At 45.6% G+C, this 20,840-nt stretch overlaps 1 protein-coding gene across 1 annotated transcript; it reads right to left on the bottom strand.

Annotated features, from left to right (window-relative positions):
- Nucleotides 1–772: 772 nt before the first annotated feature.
- On the bottom strand, nt 773–18,998 carry PPP1R17 (protein phosphatase 1 regulatory subunit 17). Its single transcript, XM_080664113.1, has 5 exons — nt 17,980–18,998; nt 12,696–12,802; nt 9,252–9,404; nt 7,565–7,714; nt 773–1,995 (listed from the first exon to the last, which is right to left on the bottom strand). Exons 1-5 carry the CDS (start codon nt 18,138–18,140, stop codon nt 1,916–1,918), a joined length of 651 nt encoding a protein of 216 aa, XP_080520239.1. The 5' UTR covers nt 18,141–18,998; the 3' UTR covers nt 773–1,915.
- Between the last annotated feature and the right edge of the window lie 1,842 nt (nt 18,999–20,840).

The following is a 20,840-nucleotide window of genomic DNA, read 5'->3' as shown; positions in this document are numbered from 1 at the left end:
CCTTTGTCTCTACAACAGCCAGTCTACTTCCTACCTCACCCCAGGGAGTTAGAAATGGGGAGGACTCTTTGGAGCCCACCCCGTGGGCACGGCTGTGGGAGTAGCTCGTGCTTGTGTAGCAAGTCTGAAAGGCCCAGACGGCATCTTTGTTTTCGTAGTGAGAATCCCTTGGTAAAAACTGCTGCTGGTGGTGACAGAATCCTGTTATCCACAGGCCTGGACTTACTTTTGGCTTCTTAAAATCTTTACGGTGGCTTGTTTCACTTCAACTACCAGCCTGGCCACAGCCTTCCTCCCTTCTTCCCGAGGCTGTGATTAGGGCCATCGGCAGCGGGAGTGGAGCCCTGGGATCAGACTGGGGAGAGAGCGTCAGGACCACAGGTAGGGGGTGGGGACTCACCAGGGGCTCCCGACTCCAGTGTTAAGGCTGGAGGCTGGAACCAGTGGGTGAATATGCCAGGTGGGCCAGGTGATGAGATGAAGAACCTAAGTTCCTTCTAAAAGGGCACCATGCTCAGTGCCAGCTGACGCTTGCCAGGCTTCACATTGGGCCCAGAGTTGCCAGATCCAAGGTGTTTTTCCAAGAGAATCTAGAAATCTGGAATTTTATGTCAATTTTCCTTATTCGATTGTTAAATGTCAACGACTCATTCGAACATTTTTAAACCTCTGTGGGTCAAAACCAAACCAAACAATTCCGTAAATCTCTTTCGCAGCCTCCCCTTTGTGATGGGAAGCACAGAGTATTTGTAGGAGAAAGGCGCCAGGACGTCCAGCGGGGTGAGAAGCATCTTTATTACCGGCAGGGGCTGCATCTTCTCCACGTTTGTGAGAAGGACATAAAGAGAAGGATTACCAAACTGTTGGAGCCAGGGTAGATACAGAACTTCCAAACGATCCCTTTGAGGCAGGATCTGGCCTTTCCCCATGCCCCTCACCTGGTGGATGAGGCCCTCGTTTGTGCAAAGCCTTCCCCCGGTACCCACACGCTGCAGGCTGGGGGGCTATAGTGAGACTTCTGCCATTAGCTAAGGCCACACCTTTCCCTCCTCTCCAGGGAAGCATGCTGAGGTCTAAATAAGTGAAGATGCTAAACATATACGCATGGCCTTCCAATTAATTTTTTCAAAGTAAAGTCATCACAAGCGTTGGTATTTTACCTGCTATTAGTTAGTACGGATTCACTTGTGACACAATTCACAAGTTTTAGGCCAACATGGTTAAAGGATGTTCTAAAAAATAAAGACAAATAGGACATAGTGCTAAGCTTCCCAGATAGACCAGAACGCTCTTCCTCTGGTATTTTCAGCCATGGTGTGATTGGCTGGGCGGACTCCCCTAGCTCATCTAGTCACCGTTAGGGCATCAGTTACAAGGGTCTCAGGAATGTCGTCAGGGGACACTTGGACTTTTGAGAAAAGATGAGAGCGATACAAGACCATGTTTCCAAAGCAACCAGAGAGTTTCTAACATGCACACTCTCATCTCCCTCACTGGCAGCTGGGAGCCCCCACCTGAACTGGCGTTTGGATGGTGTTAGTCAAGTCCCGCCCAGCAGCGTAAGCCAAGACACAAAGGATCCCACGTTCTCTGTGTCCTTTGCTCCAGGAATTGACCCAGAAGATGCAGAAGCGAAACACCAGAGCTTTCCCTGTTACCTCCCAATTTAGGATGACGGTCTGCTCCCTTCACTGCATCTGAACATGAAAACTCACGAAATGGGAATAGGAACCAGATCAGGGGAGAAGAGGGGCAGATTGGCGGCCGGCAAGCTGACATGGTGCGTCCTCTGGGGAAAGGTGTCTGATCGTAAAGGAGGACTGTGATAAAATGAGAGCAGCAACACGTCTGTTTTTTCTAGGTCGCGTAGGGAACCATCCTAACCTATTTACAAGTGGTCTCAGGGCGAATAGCTTTAAATAGCCATCTTGTCACCATCCTTTTCCTCATCTTCCAGGATCACTTTGGGTCTCTCCTCCCTGAGCAATGTCACATCTGCAAAACAAAGCACAGGTCTGCAATTAGGCGCCTCTAATCAAAATATCAGACAGCCTTCCAGCACAGCGACCCCGAAACCTCTCAGCGCCTGCACAGCTAACGGCGCCAACCCAGAGAGAGGGAGCAGGGTGGCCCTATTTGGCGTCCCCAGAGGAACTGTGGCTCAATGAGGACACCATGCTGGCTACAAGGGGATGGTCGCCCTGGGGGTCGGAGGCAACTGCCACCCTCTTCTCTACATTCTCTGTTTACGCTTGTGGCCCTGTATGGTGGGAAGCACATGCCTTTTGGAGCCCAGATGACTTGGATTCTCATTCTGCCACTCAATCTGTGTTGGGCCAGTCAACACCTTCACACCTCAATGTTTTCTTATGGAAACGAGGACAGGGGTAGTTATGTAAAGGGTTATTTCCACAATTAATTAAGAAGCAGGGACCAATGCTCAGCACTGCGCCACACCTGTGAGCAACGAAAAGCCTGCTTTCCTCTCCTTTCACTGTTAGATGGTTTATTTTCCTTTTGTAAAGAACTGGTAAGCCTGACGAAGTCAACCTTACACACATCTTACTAACATCCGGGGAAAATACTGAGCTTAGGCTGTGAACACGCCACTTCTAAATGTCAGTACTAGTCCATAGTAAGTTACCATAGCTCAGAGCACAATGAGAAAATACGGAATGAGTCATGAATTGTTCAGACAGCGATATGGCTCCAGTATGAAAACACTGCTCTTTGTTGCAAGGTGATTCTTTTTCTTTGGGGGATTGAAATAACTTCTATGAAATTTTAGGGCTGTTAGATGGTTTCTTTCTCAGCATCCTTACTAGGCAAAATGCAAGGTTGCTATCCCTCCCTCTAGTGGGCTCCACAATATTTTGTTTTAAAATTGTACAGGTCTGTGAAAGTCTGAAGCCTGAACAAAATTTTCTGGACCCATCAGCCCAGAAAAGACCACCCGAGGAGGTCTGGGTGGTTGTGCTCATCCTGTGAATTGGAAAGGTAGGGTCACGTGAATGAAAACACCAAGGAAGCTGTGACTCAAGGTCAGCCCTTTGTGGTGCCCCCAGTCAGAGAGTTCTGTTTCCCATCAATGCCTCGCACCCCCCTACCCTCCTCCTCCTCATCAGAGACCTTGCAGTTCAGGAAGCATTTCATAAAGATCTAAACGTCAGGGAGGAAAACTGTGCACCACAAGAGGCCTTTCGACAACCCTGGAATCCATTCAACAGCAGCAAATTAACGAAGACTGTGTGTTGATTTAATAGCTACTCATTTGATTCAGTCCCTAGTTCGTTCATATGGGCTCTTTACCAATTAGCTGATATTTATTGAAGAAGAAACCAATTTCAAGAATGTAGCTGAAGCGAAGTCTTTTGCATAAATCACCTATGAAACATGGAGGGAGATATTTTTCTCCTGTACCAGCTGTGTGGAGGTTTGGGTTTGTATTGGGAATGAAGGCTATCTTGTTGGAGAACACAGAGGTGGCTATGCTGAGCCCACAAACTTTTCATCTCACCTTCCTTGATGTTGCTTGAAGCCAAATTTGGGGTTCATTCAAAAAAAGCAAGAGCCTTAAAATTCCCAGATCCCAGTCAACTTTCTTTTTTAAAAAAAATATATTTTATTGATATTTTACAGAGAGGAAGGGAGAGGGATAGAGAGCTAGAAACATCGATGAGAGAGAAACATCGATCAGCTGCCTCCTGCACACCTCCCACTGGGGATGTGCCCGCAACCAAGGTACATGCCCTTGACCGGAATCGAACCCGGGACCCTTCAGTCTGCAGGCCGACGCTCTATCCACTGAGCCAAACCGGTTTCGGCCCCAGTCAACTTTCTGATTATTTGGGGTGTCCTTGAACCCTAGCCATATGAGCAACTGGAGATTTCAGGGAAGGGAGGCACCTGTTGAAATCAAGGTCAGCCATCAAGGTCAGCCCTTCCCAGAGTGGGCGTGGCTTTCCACAGGAACAGAGGAGACAATAGCAAGTGAAAAGGGAACCAGCATCTGTTTTGGGGTAGCTAAGCATTAATTTTAATATCTTATAATGGAAAATATATGGTAGTTCATCAAAATCTTGATTTCATGTATATCATGGCCTAGAATGAAGCTTCTATCAGTAGCGTCTGCATCTCTATATAATCACTACCTTATTCTTTTTTTTACAATATATTTTTATTTATTTCAGAGAGGAATGGAGAGGGAGAGAGAGATAGAAACATCAATGATGAGAGAGAATCATTGATAGGCTGCCTCCTGCACACCCCCTATTGGGGATCGAGCCCACAACCTGGGCATGTGCCCTTGACCGGAATCGAACCCGGCACCTTTCAGTCCGCAGGCTGACGCTCTATCCACTGAGCCAAACCAGCTAGGGCTACCTTCTTATTCTTAATGCTTACTATTGTTGGCTTTGGTGAGTTGAGAATGAATAAGGTTTGCCAAACACTGTCTTTCTGGTTTAACCCAGTGTGGAGCAGAGGTGTGTCACTGGAGGAATGTCCTATAGTCAGAAAGCTTTGTCTTTGGTAGTCATTCAACTTTGAGCAGGTCGCTTAACCTATCTAGGCCTCAGTTTATCATCTGTAAAACCAGCCGTAAAAGAATTTGTATTTCCCACAGGGAGTGATGCCACCATCAGATAGATCTAGGCCAACATTCTTTTAGGTGCCAATCACACCTTATTGAAGCTCTGTTACATTGTAGGAATCACTGGACAATATGTCAGTCTCCCCCACTGAATCATATTTTATATCCAGCACAGGACTTGGAAAACAGTAAAGATTTAGAAAATGTCAGTTGCCTGTTAGATCTTGCTGTGTTTTTAAGGCCAAAACCATCAGTCCAAGGTCTCTACGGGTCAATCAGCTTTGCAACAAGCTGTCTTAGGCCATGATCCCATCCAGAGCACCAACTAAAGCTGCTCACCTGCATTGCAGGTGTGTGCCTCTGACTTATGGGAGCCAGGGCTCAGATACTGCCTTTCCTGGTCAACCACTCCAGAGAGAATGCTCTATTCCCAGAAGAATAGAGAGGGGTAACTTTCAAAGGACGTATCAGTCTTCTTTCTACAAGTATGGTATTGAGCTATGATATCCAAAAGCTCATGACCCAATTTTCCAGAAGGCTTCTTTTCAATGATTCTAACCTCATTACTCTCTACTTTCTCTGGTCCCTTTTCCCAAAGATTTAACTAAAGACTTCATTTTCCTTACGTAGACCTCAGTTACTGAAGTTTGACCAATCACAACCCAATGCTCCCTGCCATACAGTCACCAAGATGGGCGGCGGGGGGCGGAGGGGGGGGGGGCTGGTGACTGTGGGCCAAGTTGGGAGCAAACCTTGGGCTGGCGATGAAGTCCAAGATGACTCCTCACTGAGGAGTTATCTGGCAATTGGAACCCATCAAATAAGCTCATTAACCTAGAGGAATGAATGTAGTTAGCAAGATATTTAGAACAGAGCAAATCCTTGTCCAGTCTACACGTGCCAAGGACTAATGAGAGGAGATATCTCTGGAGTGCGTTTGTCTCTGAGTTCCTCTCAATACCCTATCAGCACCAATGTGAGTCTCTCTGAACATCTGCTGAGGGCTCTATCCTTGTCAACTTAACTGGCATTTCAATGATTGCCAAATCTTTAGATACTAAAAGGCTCTTCCAAAATAAAGCACTTCAGTAATATGCGAATAAAAGCTAGAATCATAGAAACTATGATTGCAAATACAGCACAGATATTTGTTGATTTAAGCAATTTCATAATGTGTACAGAGTCTATGGATATGCATCCCCCCTCCAGCTCTGTGAACTTCGCACTATTGGATAAACATTTTTTACTCAATCAGAAGCTGCTCTCTTATGTTGTAGATATTAGGATGTGGGCTGCTTCCATGGCCAGATAAACAGAGCTCAACATTTTAGGAACTTCCTGGAATTAGCAGGTCGATATGAGGAGGTAAGTAAAACATGGTGGCTAGGAAAATCCTCACCTCTAGAAATGGTTTGGCTTATCTCAAAAATATAAGGTTGAACAGAGAATGGAGGGAAACTAACAGGTAGTGAGGTCTTTCAATAAATCAGGAACTGTGCTAAATGTATTATATATACTTTATTCAACTGTGTTAACAAACTAGGGGGCAGGTTTTATGGCCCTTTCAGAGATGGATGAAGCAAAGGAGGCTCTTATGGTTTGTGTTGCCCAGGGTCCCAAAATCAGAATGGAGCTGAACTGGACATCAAGCCTAGACCTTTCTAACTCCAAAGCCCATGTGCAATGCTTTATAGTAAGGTGATTCCTCTACCAAGTCTTCCTCTAGAAGAACTTCAATAAAAATACAATCTCCTAATGGAGAATTGGGAACTACAGAATTGTGATTTCCAAAGACATTATATTAAATAAAAACACCAAAGTACTTATTGAGTATGGCTATAAACACAAGACTGGACTAGACATCCAGGCCAATGCCAGCAACCTACGGCAATCCCAGGCCAGTTCTCATGAATTCATCAAACAACTCACTGATGTAAATAAATAACAGCTACAAAACAAGAACAATAGTAAAAGAGATGACAAAGTCTTGGTATTTGCATGTCCATGTCTAAATCAGAGCTAGTTCAGATTGTTATACTAACATAGTACAATGAAACACTGCCCACAGGTGAGACAGACCTTGGTTATAACTTCCAGGGTTTGATTTTTAGCATGATTTGATCCATTCATCCATCATCTAATCATCCCATCATCAATCCAATCAGTCACCCACCCATCAACTTCATCCACAGAAGACCTCAAAGTGGCTAAGTTACTTATATTCTCTCTCAGTTTATCTGTAAAGGGATATAATAATTACTTTATTACATTATTCAGCTGGTTTATAAAATTCCATCCTCTACTCGCCAAACAACCCAGCTATCCATATAACACACACACACACACACACACACACACACACACACACAGTCTAATTATGAATGTACATGTCTTATCCCCCAACTTTCACATACAATTCCAAGGGGCAAGAGTGTATATACTGGACTGGCTGCTTTCTAGCCTGGGGTTGTGAGCAATGTTAGCAAGATTTCTTGGCTTGATTTCACACATATTAAGACAGCTATCATTATATCTGCATTTCTCTCTCTCTCTCTCTCTCTCTCTCTCTCTCTCTCTCTCTCTCTCATTTTGAGGATTTGGCCCATGTATCCAGGTGTCTTAGGAGAATCAGCCATCAGCTGTAGGGTGCATGATCCTCGGAAGACTGGGGAGGAAGATATTTCAACTCTCCTCAAGGACCCGCTGACATTTGTTTCATTGGCGCGGTGTGTCTGGCCAGTTCTGCTGAAGGATGAGTAATTCTCCTGACCCTCCCCATCTCCACGTCAGCCCTGGGGAGCTGCTATGAGAGTAAACCTGAAAAGCAGCAGGAAATGCTGCTCCTCTCCAGAGCACTCTGAGCGACACAGATTGCTGGGCAGGACAAAGGCCATGCCCGTGGCACCTCCAGATGGTGAGGCCCTTGACCTGTTCCCACCACCCCTGTGAACGGGCTGCACCAGCTCTTTTTACCTGCAAAGGGGGACATGTGCAGGGCAGGTGTGTCTTTTCTCCTTGGCTTCTTCTGTTCCAGGTCAGTGTTCTGAAGAGCTGGGCTCGTTTTGCTCTTTGGGTGTCTCTCTTGGTCCTCGTATCTTGTAATTAAATGTTCTGAAAGCACACCTGATAGTGAGGGAATCAGGGAGAGACAAGGTCAAATACATGCATCCTCAGAGTCCAGGTCTGTGCATCCATCTTTGCACATATACTTGGAGATGGCTGTGCCTATATCTTTTCAAACTTACTGTAATAAAAGCACTTTCTTTCTGAGAATTAGTATCTATTGAGGTGCACCAGAGAACATTTTCTACGAGGAGGGTTTTATTTGCCTGGTTTGAATGTGATATTACTGCCACCACCACACATCTGAAGAAAGTGAAGTAAGGGAACGTGCCCACGGTAATGCAGCCCATAGGTGTCCGAGCCAAGTTCACCTGTCTCTTCCATCAGAGAGATGGGTTAGTCACTGTTCTGCAAGCCACGTGCTCCACGCTTCAATGACTGACTTAGTTCCCTACCTCCACCCACCTGCCTTCTCACCTCTCTTCATGGGAAGGTTTTCTCCATCATTTAGAAACTCTCTGAAAACAGCCTCCTCTATAACCGTCCCACATTCACCGCCCAGACTGAGCTCCTGGGTCCTCATGTAAGGACCTCCAGTGTGACATTCCTTCTTACTTCATAGTTCAGCTATATCTGTGCTTCTGTTGTTTGTTCCCTCCCTCCCTTCCTCCCTCCCTCCCTCCCTCCCTCCCTTCCTCCCTTCCTTCTTTCCTTTGAGATTAAATTTGGTGGTGGCGGGGGGGTAACATTGGTCCTTCCCAGACCACTCTGTGTTCTATTTGCTTTGTATCCCTGTGAGTGGGCTGTGACTAGAGAGGACCTTAAATAAGTGGTCTGGAGGGAGGGAGATAGAGGAATAAGACAAAAAAGAACACTTGGGAACAAGAAAGTATCACATGTCACATGCCAGGTTGCCATAGGGACACCTCAGCTATTCCCAAGCCATTCACTTAGCTCCAGGGCACATAGCTGGGCTGCATTGCTCAGCCTCCCTGCGCTCAGGTGAGGCCTGTGACGGGAGGAAGTAACGGGAGCCTGTGCAGGTCTGCCCTCCACTCTGCCTCCCCAGCCTGCAGGAGGCTGATGGAGGCCTGCATGTGGGAGGCTGGCGGAGGCCTGTGTGCAGGAGGCTGATGGAGGCCCGCGTGCAGGAGGCTGATGGAGGCCCGTGTGTGGGAGGATGGAGGCCCGTGTGTGGGAGGCTGGCAGAGGCCTATGTGTGGGAGGCTGTTGGAGGCCCATGTAGAGGAGGCTGATGGGGGCCCATGTGTGTGTGACCCCGGAAGCCGTGTGCTGAGAATGTGTCCACCTCCCCCCACCGGAGTCCCTGAAGGACTGTTTGGAGCAGAGCTTGCCTCCCCCACCCCCAGCTGCTACTAATGATGAGAGAAAAATGAACCTGTATTGTTCCACCCACTAATATTTTGGAATTTATCTGTTATAGCAACTGTGTGTATTGTAACAAAGACAGATGCATGAATTGTACCAATGATTACAAAACCCCCAAATTTTTCAGAAAAACAAATTGCAAGCCCCATGCGATCTAGCGACAAGCAGGTCCCCTTTACCGGGGAGCGAGCCGACTCGTGGCCCTTACCAGGTCTGAAAGGCGGGATGTGCGGCACGGGGGTGTCTTTCCTCCGCGGTTTTCTTTGGTCTGCCTCGATGTTCAGGGCAGCCTGTACGTTTTTCCCCTTTTTTGGCTTCTTCTTGAGCTCACAATCCTTAATGAACTGGTCAGAAAGGTCATCTGATTGTGACAGGATGCAAAGGGAGCAAAAACAACGGGACATGGGTAAGCGTCTGGTCACAAACTGGTTGGCTTCCAGTTCTACCTGACAGAAGGGGCAGAAGCCAGCGCTCTGCAAATAAAGTATTTCTCCTCTATGGCCTTTTCTACAGGGAACCTTAGCAGCCTTGCATGAATGCACATAACCAAATGGAACTAGAATTCTGTAAAACTCCAAGTGAACTGGAATGGGATGGATAGTCAAGGCAAAGAGAAAACTTTAAAATATCGTTAGGCAAGCCACAGACTGGGTTTCAGTCACATTTCTGCTGGGAGAACGGGTTCTCTGGGCTAAATGCTCCTTCCCAATGTCCTTTGCTCAAGGCTGGCTTTCTCTGGAGACCCCAAGGGCCCCTAGGAACCTCATGCTGCCTTGGGTCTTGTAATAGGGTGTTCAGCACCTCACCCACCGTCACTTCCATGGCAGCCAGGTCACACGGGTCCTTCACACTGGGGCTTCACGGTGGTCTTTTCACTGCCCTGGTTTTCCACGGCTACTGTTTGCCCAAGAGCCTTCTTAGAGATGAAGGATCATAGGCTCTTTTGTAATTTTATTCTCAATCGCCTCTCTTCCCATAAATGCGTTGAATGCTGAGTAGGTGGAGAAGGACCGATCGGAGTTCAAATCCTGACTCTGACACTTGCTAGTTCTGAGAACTTGGGCCTTAATTTCTAGAAACTTTGATATTCTCTCAGCTTTTAAAGTGGGGATAATATTGGCCTGGCCAGTGTGGCTCAGTTGGTTAAGTGTCTCCCTGTGCTCTGAAAGGTCGCTGGTTGGGTTCTCGGTGAGGGCACGTGCCCAGGTTGTAGGTTTGGTTTCTGGTGTGCATGGGAAGCAACCGATAGATGTTTCTCTCTCACATTATGTTTCTCTCTCTCTCCCTCTCCCTTCTTCTCGCTCTAAAATCAATACAAGCATGAAAAATAAAGTGGGGAAAATATTAAATTGAGAGAGAGAGAGAGAGAGAGAGGGAGAGAGGGAGAGAGAGAGAGAGAGAGGAAGTTGATAATGTTGATAAAACACTTGATACATTTGATATATTTTAGATGCTCAAAAAATTTTCACTCTGGCCATTGCTCACCCCTAACACCTTCTGATAAGCCCAGAGAAAAGCCCCCCAATATTCCTAAGTCCTTTCATACGGACCCCGGTCCTGGGTGTCTGTTCACATTTTCTGAATTTTTACCCATTGCTTTTTTTGCTCGTGTGACCCCTTTAAAAGATGATCTAGGTATTATTACTGCATATGTCTTCTTTGACCTCTTTGATGACAAGTATCCTGTATTTTATCCTTAGCAACAATGAATAAATATTTGTTGAATGTATGCTTGAGTGAATAAAGAGACATATTATGTATAAGGACCTATTCTGTTAGGATTCAAAGAAGCTACAAGGCAATAAAGCTATTTGTCTTCTCTAGAAATGCACTATTGCCTGGATAAGGTCTGGCTAGATCTACAACCATGAATGAATTTGGGAAAATTCAGAGATTAATTGAATCTTTACAGCTTCCTCTCTCCCTCCTTCCCTCTTCCCTTTTCATGTCCTCTCTCTCTGTCTATCTTATTCTTCCTGTTTTATGAAAACATTCAGGTCAATTTCTTTCAAACATTGAAGATTAAATGCATCAAACCTTTCCACTTCAGTTTTGTGGATTTAGACATAACTTGTGTCATTATTCATTTATTTATTCAACAAATGTTGATTAAGTTTCTATTGTATGCCAGGCCTTGAGCTAGACTCTAGGACTAAAACAACAAGTAAGAAATAATCCTTGATATCAAGCTGCTTCTGGCCTATTAGGCTTTATATCTGGATGATCCTTTGTTTCAGAAAACTCAATATACATGAGGAACCTATCATCAGAAATATTTAATAACCATACATCATCAAAAGATCACAATATATAACCAAAAAATCAAACAGCATCATTCTCTTCAGACAATTTAATATTAATAACCATTTCCTTTCACCTTAAAAATTTAATTCCTACAATTTCAATTTAATAAATATTAATTGAGATACTACTTTGTGTAAGGCACAGACTACATACTTTTACCTTTACATACACCAACAAAAGGAGGGGAATTCAAATCATTCTAATGCATGGGATGGACCAACACCTTTTCTGATTTGTCAATGCCTGTATTTACCAGTTGTTAAATATTTGCAGATGAGGAAACCAAGGTTTAGAAGGCCAAATAAAAGATTGAAGGTTACATTGCTGGTGGGTAAGGCATCAGGATTAAATCCAGGCTCTTGGGACTATGAATCTTAATGCCTGGTTGAAAATGCAATTTTAAAGATTTGTTACCACATGGCACACTTAATCCCCCCCGCCCCGCACACACACACACACACACACACACACACACACTTTATACATACCATAGACATTTGTTGAATGAATGACTGAATGTTGCTCAGAATGGGTGCTGCCCAGCTGTGGGGGTCTCTGGATGTACAGACAGGACACAGACTAGTCATGGGGTCACCATTCAACCCCAGGATATGACTCGGTCCATAGTACACAGACCAAGACATTTGCTTCAACTTTAACTTTTAGTTCATTTACGCATTTCCCCATTTTTGGAGAATTCTGGAACATAAAATATCTTGATGGCAAACAGGGAAAGGGTGGTGGGTGAGGGGAGCCATAACCAGGCGAGGCATAAACGAATGCTATGAATATGCAAAAGGCCCATCCGTCAAAGTCTGAGTGTCTCATTTTTAGAAATGGGTAGAGGCAGAAATGTTTCTGGTATTTTCATTACAAAGGTTATGTGAAAAGTCAGTTCTAGAAAGGAAACAGATTGACAATAAAGCAGAACGGGGCTATTTAGAATTCTGTCTGGATAGGCAAAGGGAGATATTTGAAATATTTTATTGTCACCCCACATGGGGTGTGTGTGTGCCAGGAAATACTAAAAACGAGCTACACTGCCACTTTCCATCTATTGCCTCGAAATGCTCTGTCTGGAACCCTTTCAGACCCCAAAAAAGATAACAATGCCTTTTCTCTCCTTTTTTGTTAGAAGTCTAATGAACTTCTCTCCAGTGCTTCAGCTAATATTTACATGGCAGGCCCCACGAACCCATGGCTATTTGTCTGTCCATCTGGGTTGGCTGTCATCAGAAGGCACAAACTATCAGGTTTTAGGGGGGCTCCCTCTGACTTGCCTGCAGACTAAATGGCAGAGACCCTTCCTTCTGACTTCCACAACTGACATTCCTGCTGGAGCACTTACCCAGGTGGCTGCAACGAGGGTCGAGCTTCTCCAGTCTGTCTTCTGAGAGGTCCAGTGGCTGCATTTGCTCAGTGGACATCATCAAAGGAGGGCTGGTGTGTGTGTTTCTTCCCCAGCACAACAGAAGTATAAGACACAAGTCCATTAATATGTCTTCTGTTCATTCATTCACTTGTTAAATAAGTATATCTATTGAGCACTTACTATGTTCCCAACCCAATCCCATTTTCAAGTCTGCCTCTTCTACTTAGCTACTAGAAGCTCAAATGTAAAATCTAAGCTATAATAAATCAATGCACATGGATTTATGGGTAATTGGCATGTTTCAAATATTCAATATTTGTCCTCTCTCAGATGCACTGCGGGTTTTCAGAATGAACACTTGTCAAGTCTGAGTTAGAAATGAGTTAGCTGAGAGTTGCAGAAAGTATTGATTAAACCTTCCCTATATTTTCTCTGTTGAATTCTGCAAAGTAAGATTGTGCTTACTTCACAGAAGGGGGAAACTAAGGCTCAGATATTCTAGTTAATTTATTTACTCACACATCTATTCAATAGCTATGCCTGGACTCAAATCCTCTCCTGTGGACTTTCACTAGACACTCCAGTCTCTTAAAAATAAAGTGGATTTTTGGAGCCCTAATTAAACATATCTTCTGGGTTTTGACCATTACATTCTCTAACTAAAAAGTGATGAGACTTCCTTCTCAGCCATATTATAATGGTAGTAGAGAGGTTGTAAGAAAAAAAATCTAGGTCTTGAAATAGATCTTTATTATTTTCTCCCTAGGGATTCCTGACATTAGAATATGTCTGTTTCCCCTCCCTGCCCCACCCCCGTCTTTCCTAGACCACAAATCCATTGAACTTTCCAAAGCTATTAGTTGTAGACATTGTCCAGGAGAAGTGGAAATCCAGAATGGACATGTGTCAGGTCTGAATGAGAAATGCATTAGTTGAGATTTACAGGAAATCTTCATTAGAAACTAGATTCTGTTTCTTGAATTTCTTTCAGATAACTCATTACTCATGTCCTACCATAGTAAGAATAATTGGAGAGGAATAAGATTAAAATGATCCACTGGTCCTCTTGATATTCCTAGACCCTTGGTATGCAGAGGAACGCATACACCAGCTATGTTAACATTTCAAGCTCATAGAATGAGTTCAACTCCATTGTCTTATGAGGAATAAGCCAGTTTTCTGTGAGAGGCTGGAGGGCCTCTCCCCCTACGGGCTGAGATCATTGCTTAGCAGATGGAGCCATTAAGGGATTACTCGAGCCTGGCTTTTAGAGTCACTCTGAGCAGACTGATTGTACCAAGTGACCTCAGTAGAGATCAATTTATACCATTGTCTTTAGTGTTTGCACACAGACTTCCTACTCCCTGAGACCGTAGGAAGCATGTTGTTAAGTTGGGTGGCCAGGCCCCACCTGCTTGAGTGCAGAGGAAAGCTATGGGGCCACCTTTCAGGATGAATGGGCTCAGTGTTGAGGTCTAGAGGTAAAGTTATAGCTTTAAATATGGCCTGTGCATCTGCTTAACCAATCTTCCTCTTCTTTGGGCAGAAAGATGGTAGCCCTGTCATAGACTTTGTGCTGAGAATCACCCCATGGAGAGAACCTGGTCAAAATATTCATTCTCCAGAAGAGGTTAAAGATGAGCTTCCATTAGTTACACAGTTTGAGTCAGAGTCATCATTTGAAGTAAGGACTCCTACCTTCCACTCTAGGTGCTACGTGACAATAATACCCCTCCTTCTCTGTAACACGAAGTAAGCTGTTCTTTGTAGTTAGATCATAAGACTACTCTTATGTGCCTAGTAGATGGTGATTTAATTGAAACCTGAGCTTTCAAATAGATCTAGATTCTATCTCAGCTCTTGAACTAAAAAGCCACATGACTTTGATAGAATATCTAAACCTTAATCATGTAGTGAGGGTAAGTGGAGCCAAAGAGCAATAGCATCATGTATGCCCTTCCTCCCAACAAGCTATTGCTGCTGTGAGAGGATTTGCAAAGCCTATTACCTGTGTAGTATGCTGACTGGCACTCAGGGACATAGTTCCCCTTGTGCTCCATCCCCATTATTACCCTCAGTTTTCTTTTCTGCAAAATAGAGATCAGAGTGTCTGTCTTGTAGAGCTACTCTGAAGATGAACTAGGACCATTTCATGCTTTGCATATTGTAGCACGTAAGTGGCAGCCATTGGTGAGTAACATTTGCCTATACCCAACTAAAATAGCCGGCTACTGAAGACCAGGTGTGTACCTGAAAAATTCTATGAACTTATTGAGTCTTACATTTTCATGTAGATGCTGAACCATGAGACCACCAGCCTTCATCTGAGCAAAATGGTTATCGTTGTACTGAACTTGAGAGAGAGGCCTGCCCTTGGGGGATGAACTGTACAAATATCAGAAGTCCTTATTCAAGGTGGGGGTATCCAGTGATTAGTCACACACGGGACACCTGCTTCCTTCCAGGATAGCACCTGGTGTCTGGGGGGAAACAGCACTATTTTAAATCAGTGAAACTGAAAAAACGATGGTGGTGAACTGGCAAGCCTCTGCTGGCTAGGGGCCTCATAGATTTGAGATTTTCCCATTACAGATAATACCCCCATGCTGGTCAGGGACGTGTTTTGCTCATGGGAGTAGAAGACACTTTTATTATGGATGATGTCATTATGGTCTTCTTGGCAAAAAGAAAACCCTTCACATGGAGGCAAGAACAAATAAGGAGAGGAGAGAGATACTTGGAAGTCAGCATCACCTTATTAATAACCATCATTTTACCTGCCTGTGGAATGTTGGGATGAGATAACCCCTCTCCCCCACTACTCTCCATGTGTAGCCTCATGGGGAGGGTGCTCTGTGGGACTGAGCCATAATAGGACATGGACTAGTCTAATTCTTAAACTGAGAAAAGGAATGTCTCGACTTCCTGTTCCTGGTCTGTGTGCATTCCTCTCTATCGTCTGTCTCAACCTCAAGCATCAGCGAGGGGACATTGCTGTCATCATGGTGCCCCGAGAAGGTGTCATCACCTCCCCTGGCAGCTCGCTATAATTGGGGATCTTCCTGAAGCACCAACTCCTTTCAGACCTGCATACCTGCTCCCCTGGGTCTTCAGGTTCCACCCAAAGGGCTAAGGCCTTAAGATTGGCGGAGTTCCATAGCTGTTCTCTAGTTCAAAGGTTTGTGGCCCTTTAACATTGTCTTGTGACTTATTGGTTCAGCGTGGTCTCTGAATTTTAACATTCACACAGCGATGACTTGGACTGCCACTGTGTTTGTCAATATCAGCCTGCCCTCCCTCATCTGAAAAGCCAGGGCCCCTGTGCTGTAGACATCAGGAAATCGGTATTATGTAACACCCCGAGGGTCTCAGCAAGCACCACGATCACATGCATTACTTCTGCAGCAAAAATATGAATATTTGCACTAAATGATATAGCTGAAGAGCACGAAAGAATTCGTATTCTTTCAGGTCAGGTTTTCTACCAATTGCATTTATGTTGACCTGAACAACAACAAAAAGCTTTTGGTTTTCAAAGTGTTTCAGATTTTTCAACGAGAGAATAAATAATTCTGGGTCTGGATTATTTTGTCTGAGGTGTTTGAGAGCATGGGGGTGGTCTGGTGTAGCATGTACAAGAGACCAAGTGACATCATTCCCAGGGGTTGGAGGCGGTTTTCAGGATCCTGATGCTAAACTCTTGCAACTTCCTCTTGCTAATTCTTACACTTGAGAAAAACACCACCCTTTTCTCCCCACAGAGAGACACTTGTGAAGCAAATATCATGGAGAGAAGAGACATTAACTGATGTTGCACAGAGAATCATTATTAATTACATAGGTCGCTTTCTCTTTTGAGAAAGGAATGAGAGATCCAGGGCCCTGGATGCCAGGGAGGGACCCCACCCACAAAGTTGCAGAAGGACAGGCACCCAGAGCAGCCTGCCGAAGCTGAGGACGCATGTGGGGGAACCTGCCCCCACCAGCTCAGAGCTAGTTACTACCTCAGGGAGACAGAGGTGCTATTTCTGCAGCTAAAAAGGATTGGTCAGTCAGTTGGAGGTCAGAAGCTAGTCTGGCCTTTTTGTCTTTTCTCTTAGCACCGAGCAGATTTCTCAGTTGGGTGTTAGAATACATCATTTAACTCGTGGACAGGAAAGTCCTCACTGATGGCAAGCATTTGGTGTTGGACGGTGATATGAGGTGAAAACAAATGTTGGGTGACTTGTGCAATTCTCTAGCTGGGTGAACTTGGGAAAGTTCTACGTACTTCTGGAAACTTGGTTTCTACATCTGTAAAATGGACAAGATAGCGGCCCTTCTCCAGGGCTGAGAGTATTAGCAGCACAGTGTGTGTAAAGCGCCCAGCCCAGACCCCAGCACGCACACTAGCACTTTAAGGAATGTGAGTTGCCTTCTTTGCTCTTTCAATCTCCCCTTGTGATTACAACAGGTACGTCTAAACGGAACGAGTGGAATCATCTCATCCCGTCTCTGGCCTGTCTGAGGCTAATGATGCGATCAGAACAATGCAAGGTACCATCAACTGCAAGGTCTTAGGGACATGGTGATACCGATGCTCAGGAAGGAGCGAGTGGACACTCCGCTTAGCTGAAGGGCATTCTTAAGAACTCACCAAGTCATCAGGCCTGGATTTACTTGAAGGCATACAAAGTGACAAGGTAATGTCCACAGCCCAACGTGGAGTTGGGTGAAAGGACCCTCAGGTCATGTAAAATTCATATCCTTTGTCATATCTCTTTTTAACCTGAGGATTGAATTCAGGTCGAAGAGTACCACGTATTAAAATCAAGTTTGCTCATTGAGAAGACCTAAATTTGCAGTATTCCTGGAGGGGTGACTCCTCCGTGAAGTAGGGCACAGCGAGGATTTTTGATAAGCACACTCTCCCCAGCCTTGAACGATAAGCCTCCCCCACGCTGCTGTGTGAATCTGCAGCCACACCAGTGTTCATCTGGAAACTTTGCAATTTAAATTGCAAGGACCCTGGTTCTCACAGATCTCAGGACTCCACCGCCCTTGAAAATGACGGGAAAGTGGTGACTCTCCTGATCCCCACTCAGTCCCAGCTTAGCCTTGCTCCAGAAAGCACCCCCCCCCCCCCCAACCCCAACCCGGCCATCCACTTTCTAGCCTTCTTTGCCCCAGCAACAACAAAGAAACTATAACTTATGGAAACCTGTTTTTCTCCCCATAAAGTTCTCCGAATGCAAATGCAGAGCAAATGCAGAGCACTTACCTGTCAGGGCAGGCGCCGGGATGGGATGCGAAGTGCAGAGGTGGGGAGGGCGTGCTTCCTCCCTGGCGCTGGGCCGCCTCTGGCTGTGGCTCCTCCTGCAGTGGCTGCTGCTGCCCAGCTCCAGCTCCCCTTATCAAGGGACCAGCTGCCGCTGTTGCCATGGGGATGCTCCCTTTCTCAAGCGCAGGGCAAGGGGGATGGAGCGGGAAAGAGGACTAATCTCACAGCCTTGGTTCCCAACGGAAATAACTGCCCGTTACAAACACACAACACCCACAGTTGTGCTGGGAGTACCTCGTGTGCAAAGCTGGTCCTTTCATCCCTGGGACAGCCCTACAGCGCAGGTTTTCTTTGCAAATATGGAAATGGAGGCACAGAGAGGTTAGGGGCTAGTCCTGAAGGCACACAAGCTCATGCTCACCCTCACATGGACCTGCGTTTAAATTCAGAGTGCTTTCACTCACACGCTGCTGCCTGCCAGAAGAAGGATAGTAGCAACCGCTGACATTTACCTAAGGCTTCCCAGGTTCTGGGCATTCTCTACCCACGGGGGCTCATTGAATCCTCACCACAGCTTGTGAGATTAGCTGCTGCCATCATCCCCATTTCTCTGATGAGGAAGCTGGGGCACGGAGCTCATGAACCCTCTGCCCAAGGTCTCCCCACTAGGAAATGGGAGGGCTAGAGTTGGACCTGGGCAAGCGAATGTTAGCATGCATGCCCAGAACCACTTTGCAGTCCTGCTCACCAGAGAGGGCGTTTCAGAGAGAAATCGCCAGCAAAGAAAGCGGCCCTCACCGTAAGGGTGGGGCGGAGAGCCCAGGAATAATGTGCTCCTTCAAAGGAATTATCCCAAATGCTCCAATACGAGGAATGCTCTCCAGGAAAGGCCAAAGGGTGTTTAAGCAAGGGTGGGGGCGTGCCCTGCCCTCTGATGGAGAGGAAGGGTCGTGTTTGGGGTAAACTCACTGGAGGACGTGTCCTGTGCCCGATCGGAGGCTCAACAGCTCCTAGTCACTGGCCTGGGCCTCGAGAGCAGGGTGATGAGTTCCAAGAGGCCAGCAGGCATCAGCACAGACTTGAGGGGTTTGGGACACCTGAGCACAGCCAAGGGGCCACCCACCACCAACGCCCCCTACCTTCCTTTCCTTCCAGAGGCTGACCGCAAGGCAGGGCCCGAGACGCCCCTCAAGGGCTTCAATGACCTCTAGTCCCTGGTATTGAATGATCAATGCCTCCTTCCATTTGCCAGCATCCCAAATAATAGGGCTGGGCCCTAATACACTCACCTGAGGTTGGCTCATGGGGTTAGAATTTCTGCAGAGGCCATGGATAACCAATCAGTAGGCAGGGGCTTCCTTGTTGGCCCCAGTTTGTCTTGGTCCTTAGTGGACCCCTAAAGAGAGATGGAGGCCGCCACAAGGTAATGCTCCTGGCCAGGACAGGACGGAGACCCCGGGTGCTGAGGGCCAGTCCCCGGAATCAGCTCTGTTCCAAACTGCCTGCTCTTCTCTTCTCATCAACAGCCTGGCTGGCCAGTGGCTTAACTGTACCTTCATTTCCCAACACGAGTGGAAAATATACACTTTCTTCCTAAACTCGTCAATTCTTTTTAAATAAAACCTTTTCTGAGATAACTGTAGAGGCACATGCAGTTGTAAGAAATAATAAAGAGCTCTCCTGTGCCCTTTAAGCAATGGTACCATCTTGCAAAACTGTAGTACAATATCTCAACCAGCATATTGATGTTGATACAGTCAGCTACAAAACGGCATCAGCACCACAACATCCCTCAAGTCCGCCTTGCATAGCCACCCCCACCCTCTCCCTCCTTGACCTCCCTTTCTCCGCCCCTCCCACTCCTTAACCCCTGGCAGCCACTTTATCTGTTTTCCATTTCTCTAAGTTTATCATTTCAAAATGTTATATAAAAGGAAGCATACAGATGTATCCTTTTGGATTTGTTCCCCCCCCCCCCCTCAGTATTATTCCTGGGGATTCATCCAATTTATTTCATGTGCTAACAACTTCTTTTTTTGTCGCTGAGTAGTATTCCATGGTCTGTACCAAAGTTTCACCACCCACTTGTTATAGGATACCTGATTGTCCCTAGTGTGTGGTGACTACAAATAAAGCTGCTGTGAAAATTCATGTACAGGCTTTTGTGTAAACGTGAGCATTCATTTCCCTGGATAATTGCCCCAGAGTGCAATTGCTGGCTCTTAGGGAACTTGCATGTTTAATTGTATAAGAAACTGCCAAACAGTTGCCCAGGGTGGCTCCAGGTTTACTGTTTCCACCAGCTTTTTCTGAAAGATCCAGCTTCTCCACGTATTTGCCAGCAGTTCGTGTTGTTACAGTTTTTGTGAGTCATTCTCAGAGGTGCGAGGTGATCTCTCGCTGTGGGGTGAATTGCCTTCCCCTGTTGACAGATGATGTTGAACGTGTTTTCATACGCTTGTTTGCCATGTGTATGTTCCTTCGGTGCAAGGTCTGTCTCTTCATGTCTTTCACCCATTTGCTTATTGGATTGTTTCTTTCACTGTTGAGTTTTCAAACTTCTTTAGATAGCCTAGAGTACACTAGTCCTTTATCAGAAATATATGTTTGCAAATGTTTTCTCCCAGTTTATAGCTTAACTTTTTAAACTCTTAACAGAGCCTTTCATAGAGGAAAAGTTTTAAATTTTTATCAGCCCCACTTACCATGAAATTATTTTTAAAGCACATAATGTTGAGATTCCTTCTGAGGCTCCAGAGGAATTTTAAAACGCTCTTTTGTCACTTAATTTCCCAAGTTCAAAGGAAGTATTTCAAAGAGAGAAGAGTCTGAATTCCCTATTTCCCCTTGGACTAGACATG

Source organism: Plecotus auritus (genome assembly GCF_963455305.1).
Source record: "Plecotus auritus genome assembly, chromosome: 4".
NCBI lineage: Eukaryota > Metazoa > Chordata > Mammalia > Chiroptera > Vespertilionidae > Plecotus > Plecotus auritus.
This window is presented reverse-complemented; position numbering and strand designations above follow the sequence as displayed.

What these genes read in the sequence shown, in the direction of transcription:
- PPP1R17 (XM_080664113.1), bottom strand. Translation starts at nt 18,140, where the DNA reads ATGGCAACAGCGGCAGCTGGTCCCTTGATAAGGGGAGCTGGAGCTGGG. An exon ending in CCCGGCGCCTGCCCTGACAG is followed by an intron (nt 12,803 to 17,979) that starts GTAAGTGCTCTG and finishes GTGCTGGGGAAG; the next exon opens with AAACACACACACCAGCCCTC. An exon ending in GCACATGTCCCCCTTTGCAG is followed by an intron (nt 1,996 to 7,564) that starts GTAAAAAGAGCT and finishes TTTGTTTTGCAG; the next exon opens with ATGTGACATTGCTCAGGGAG.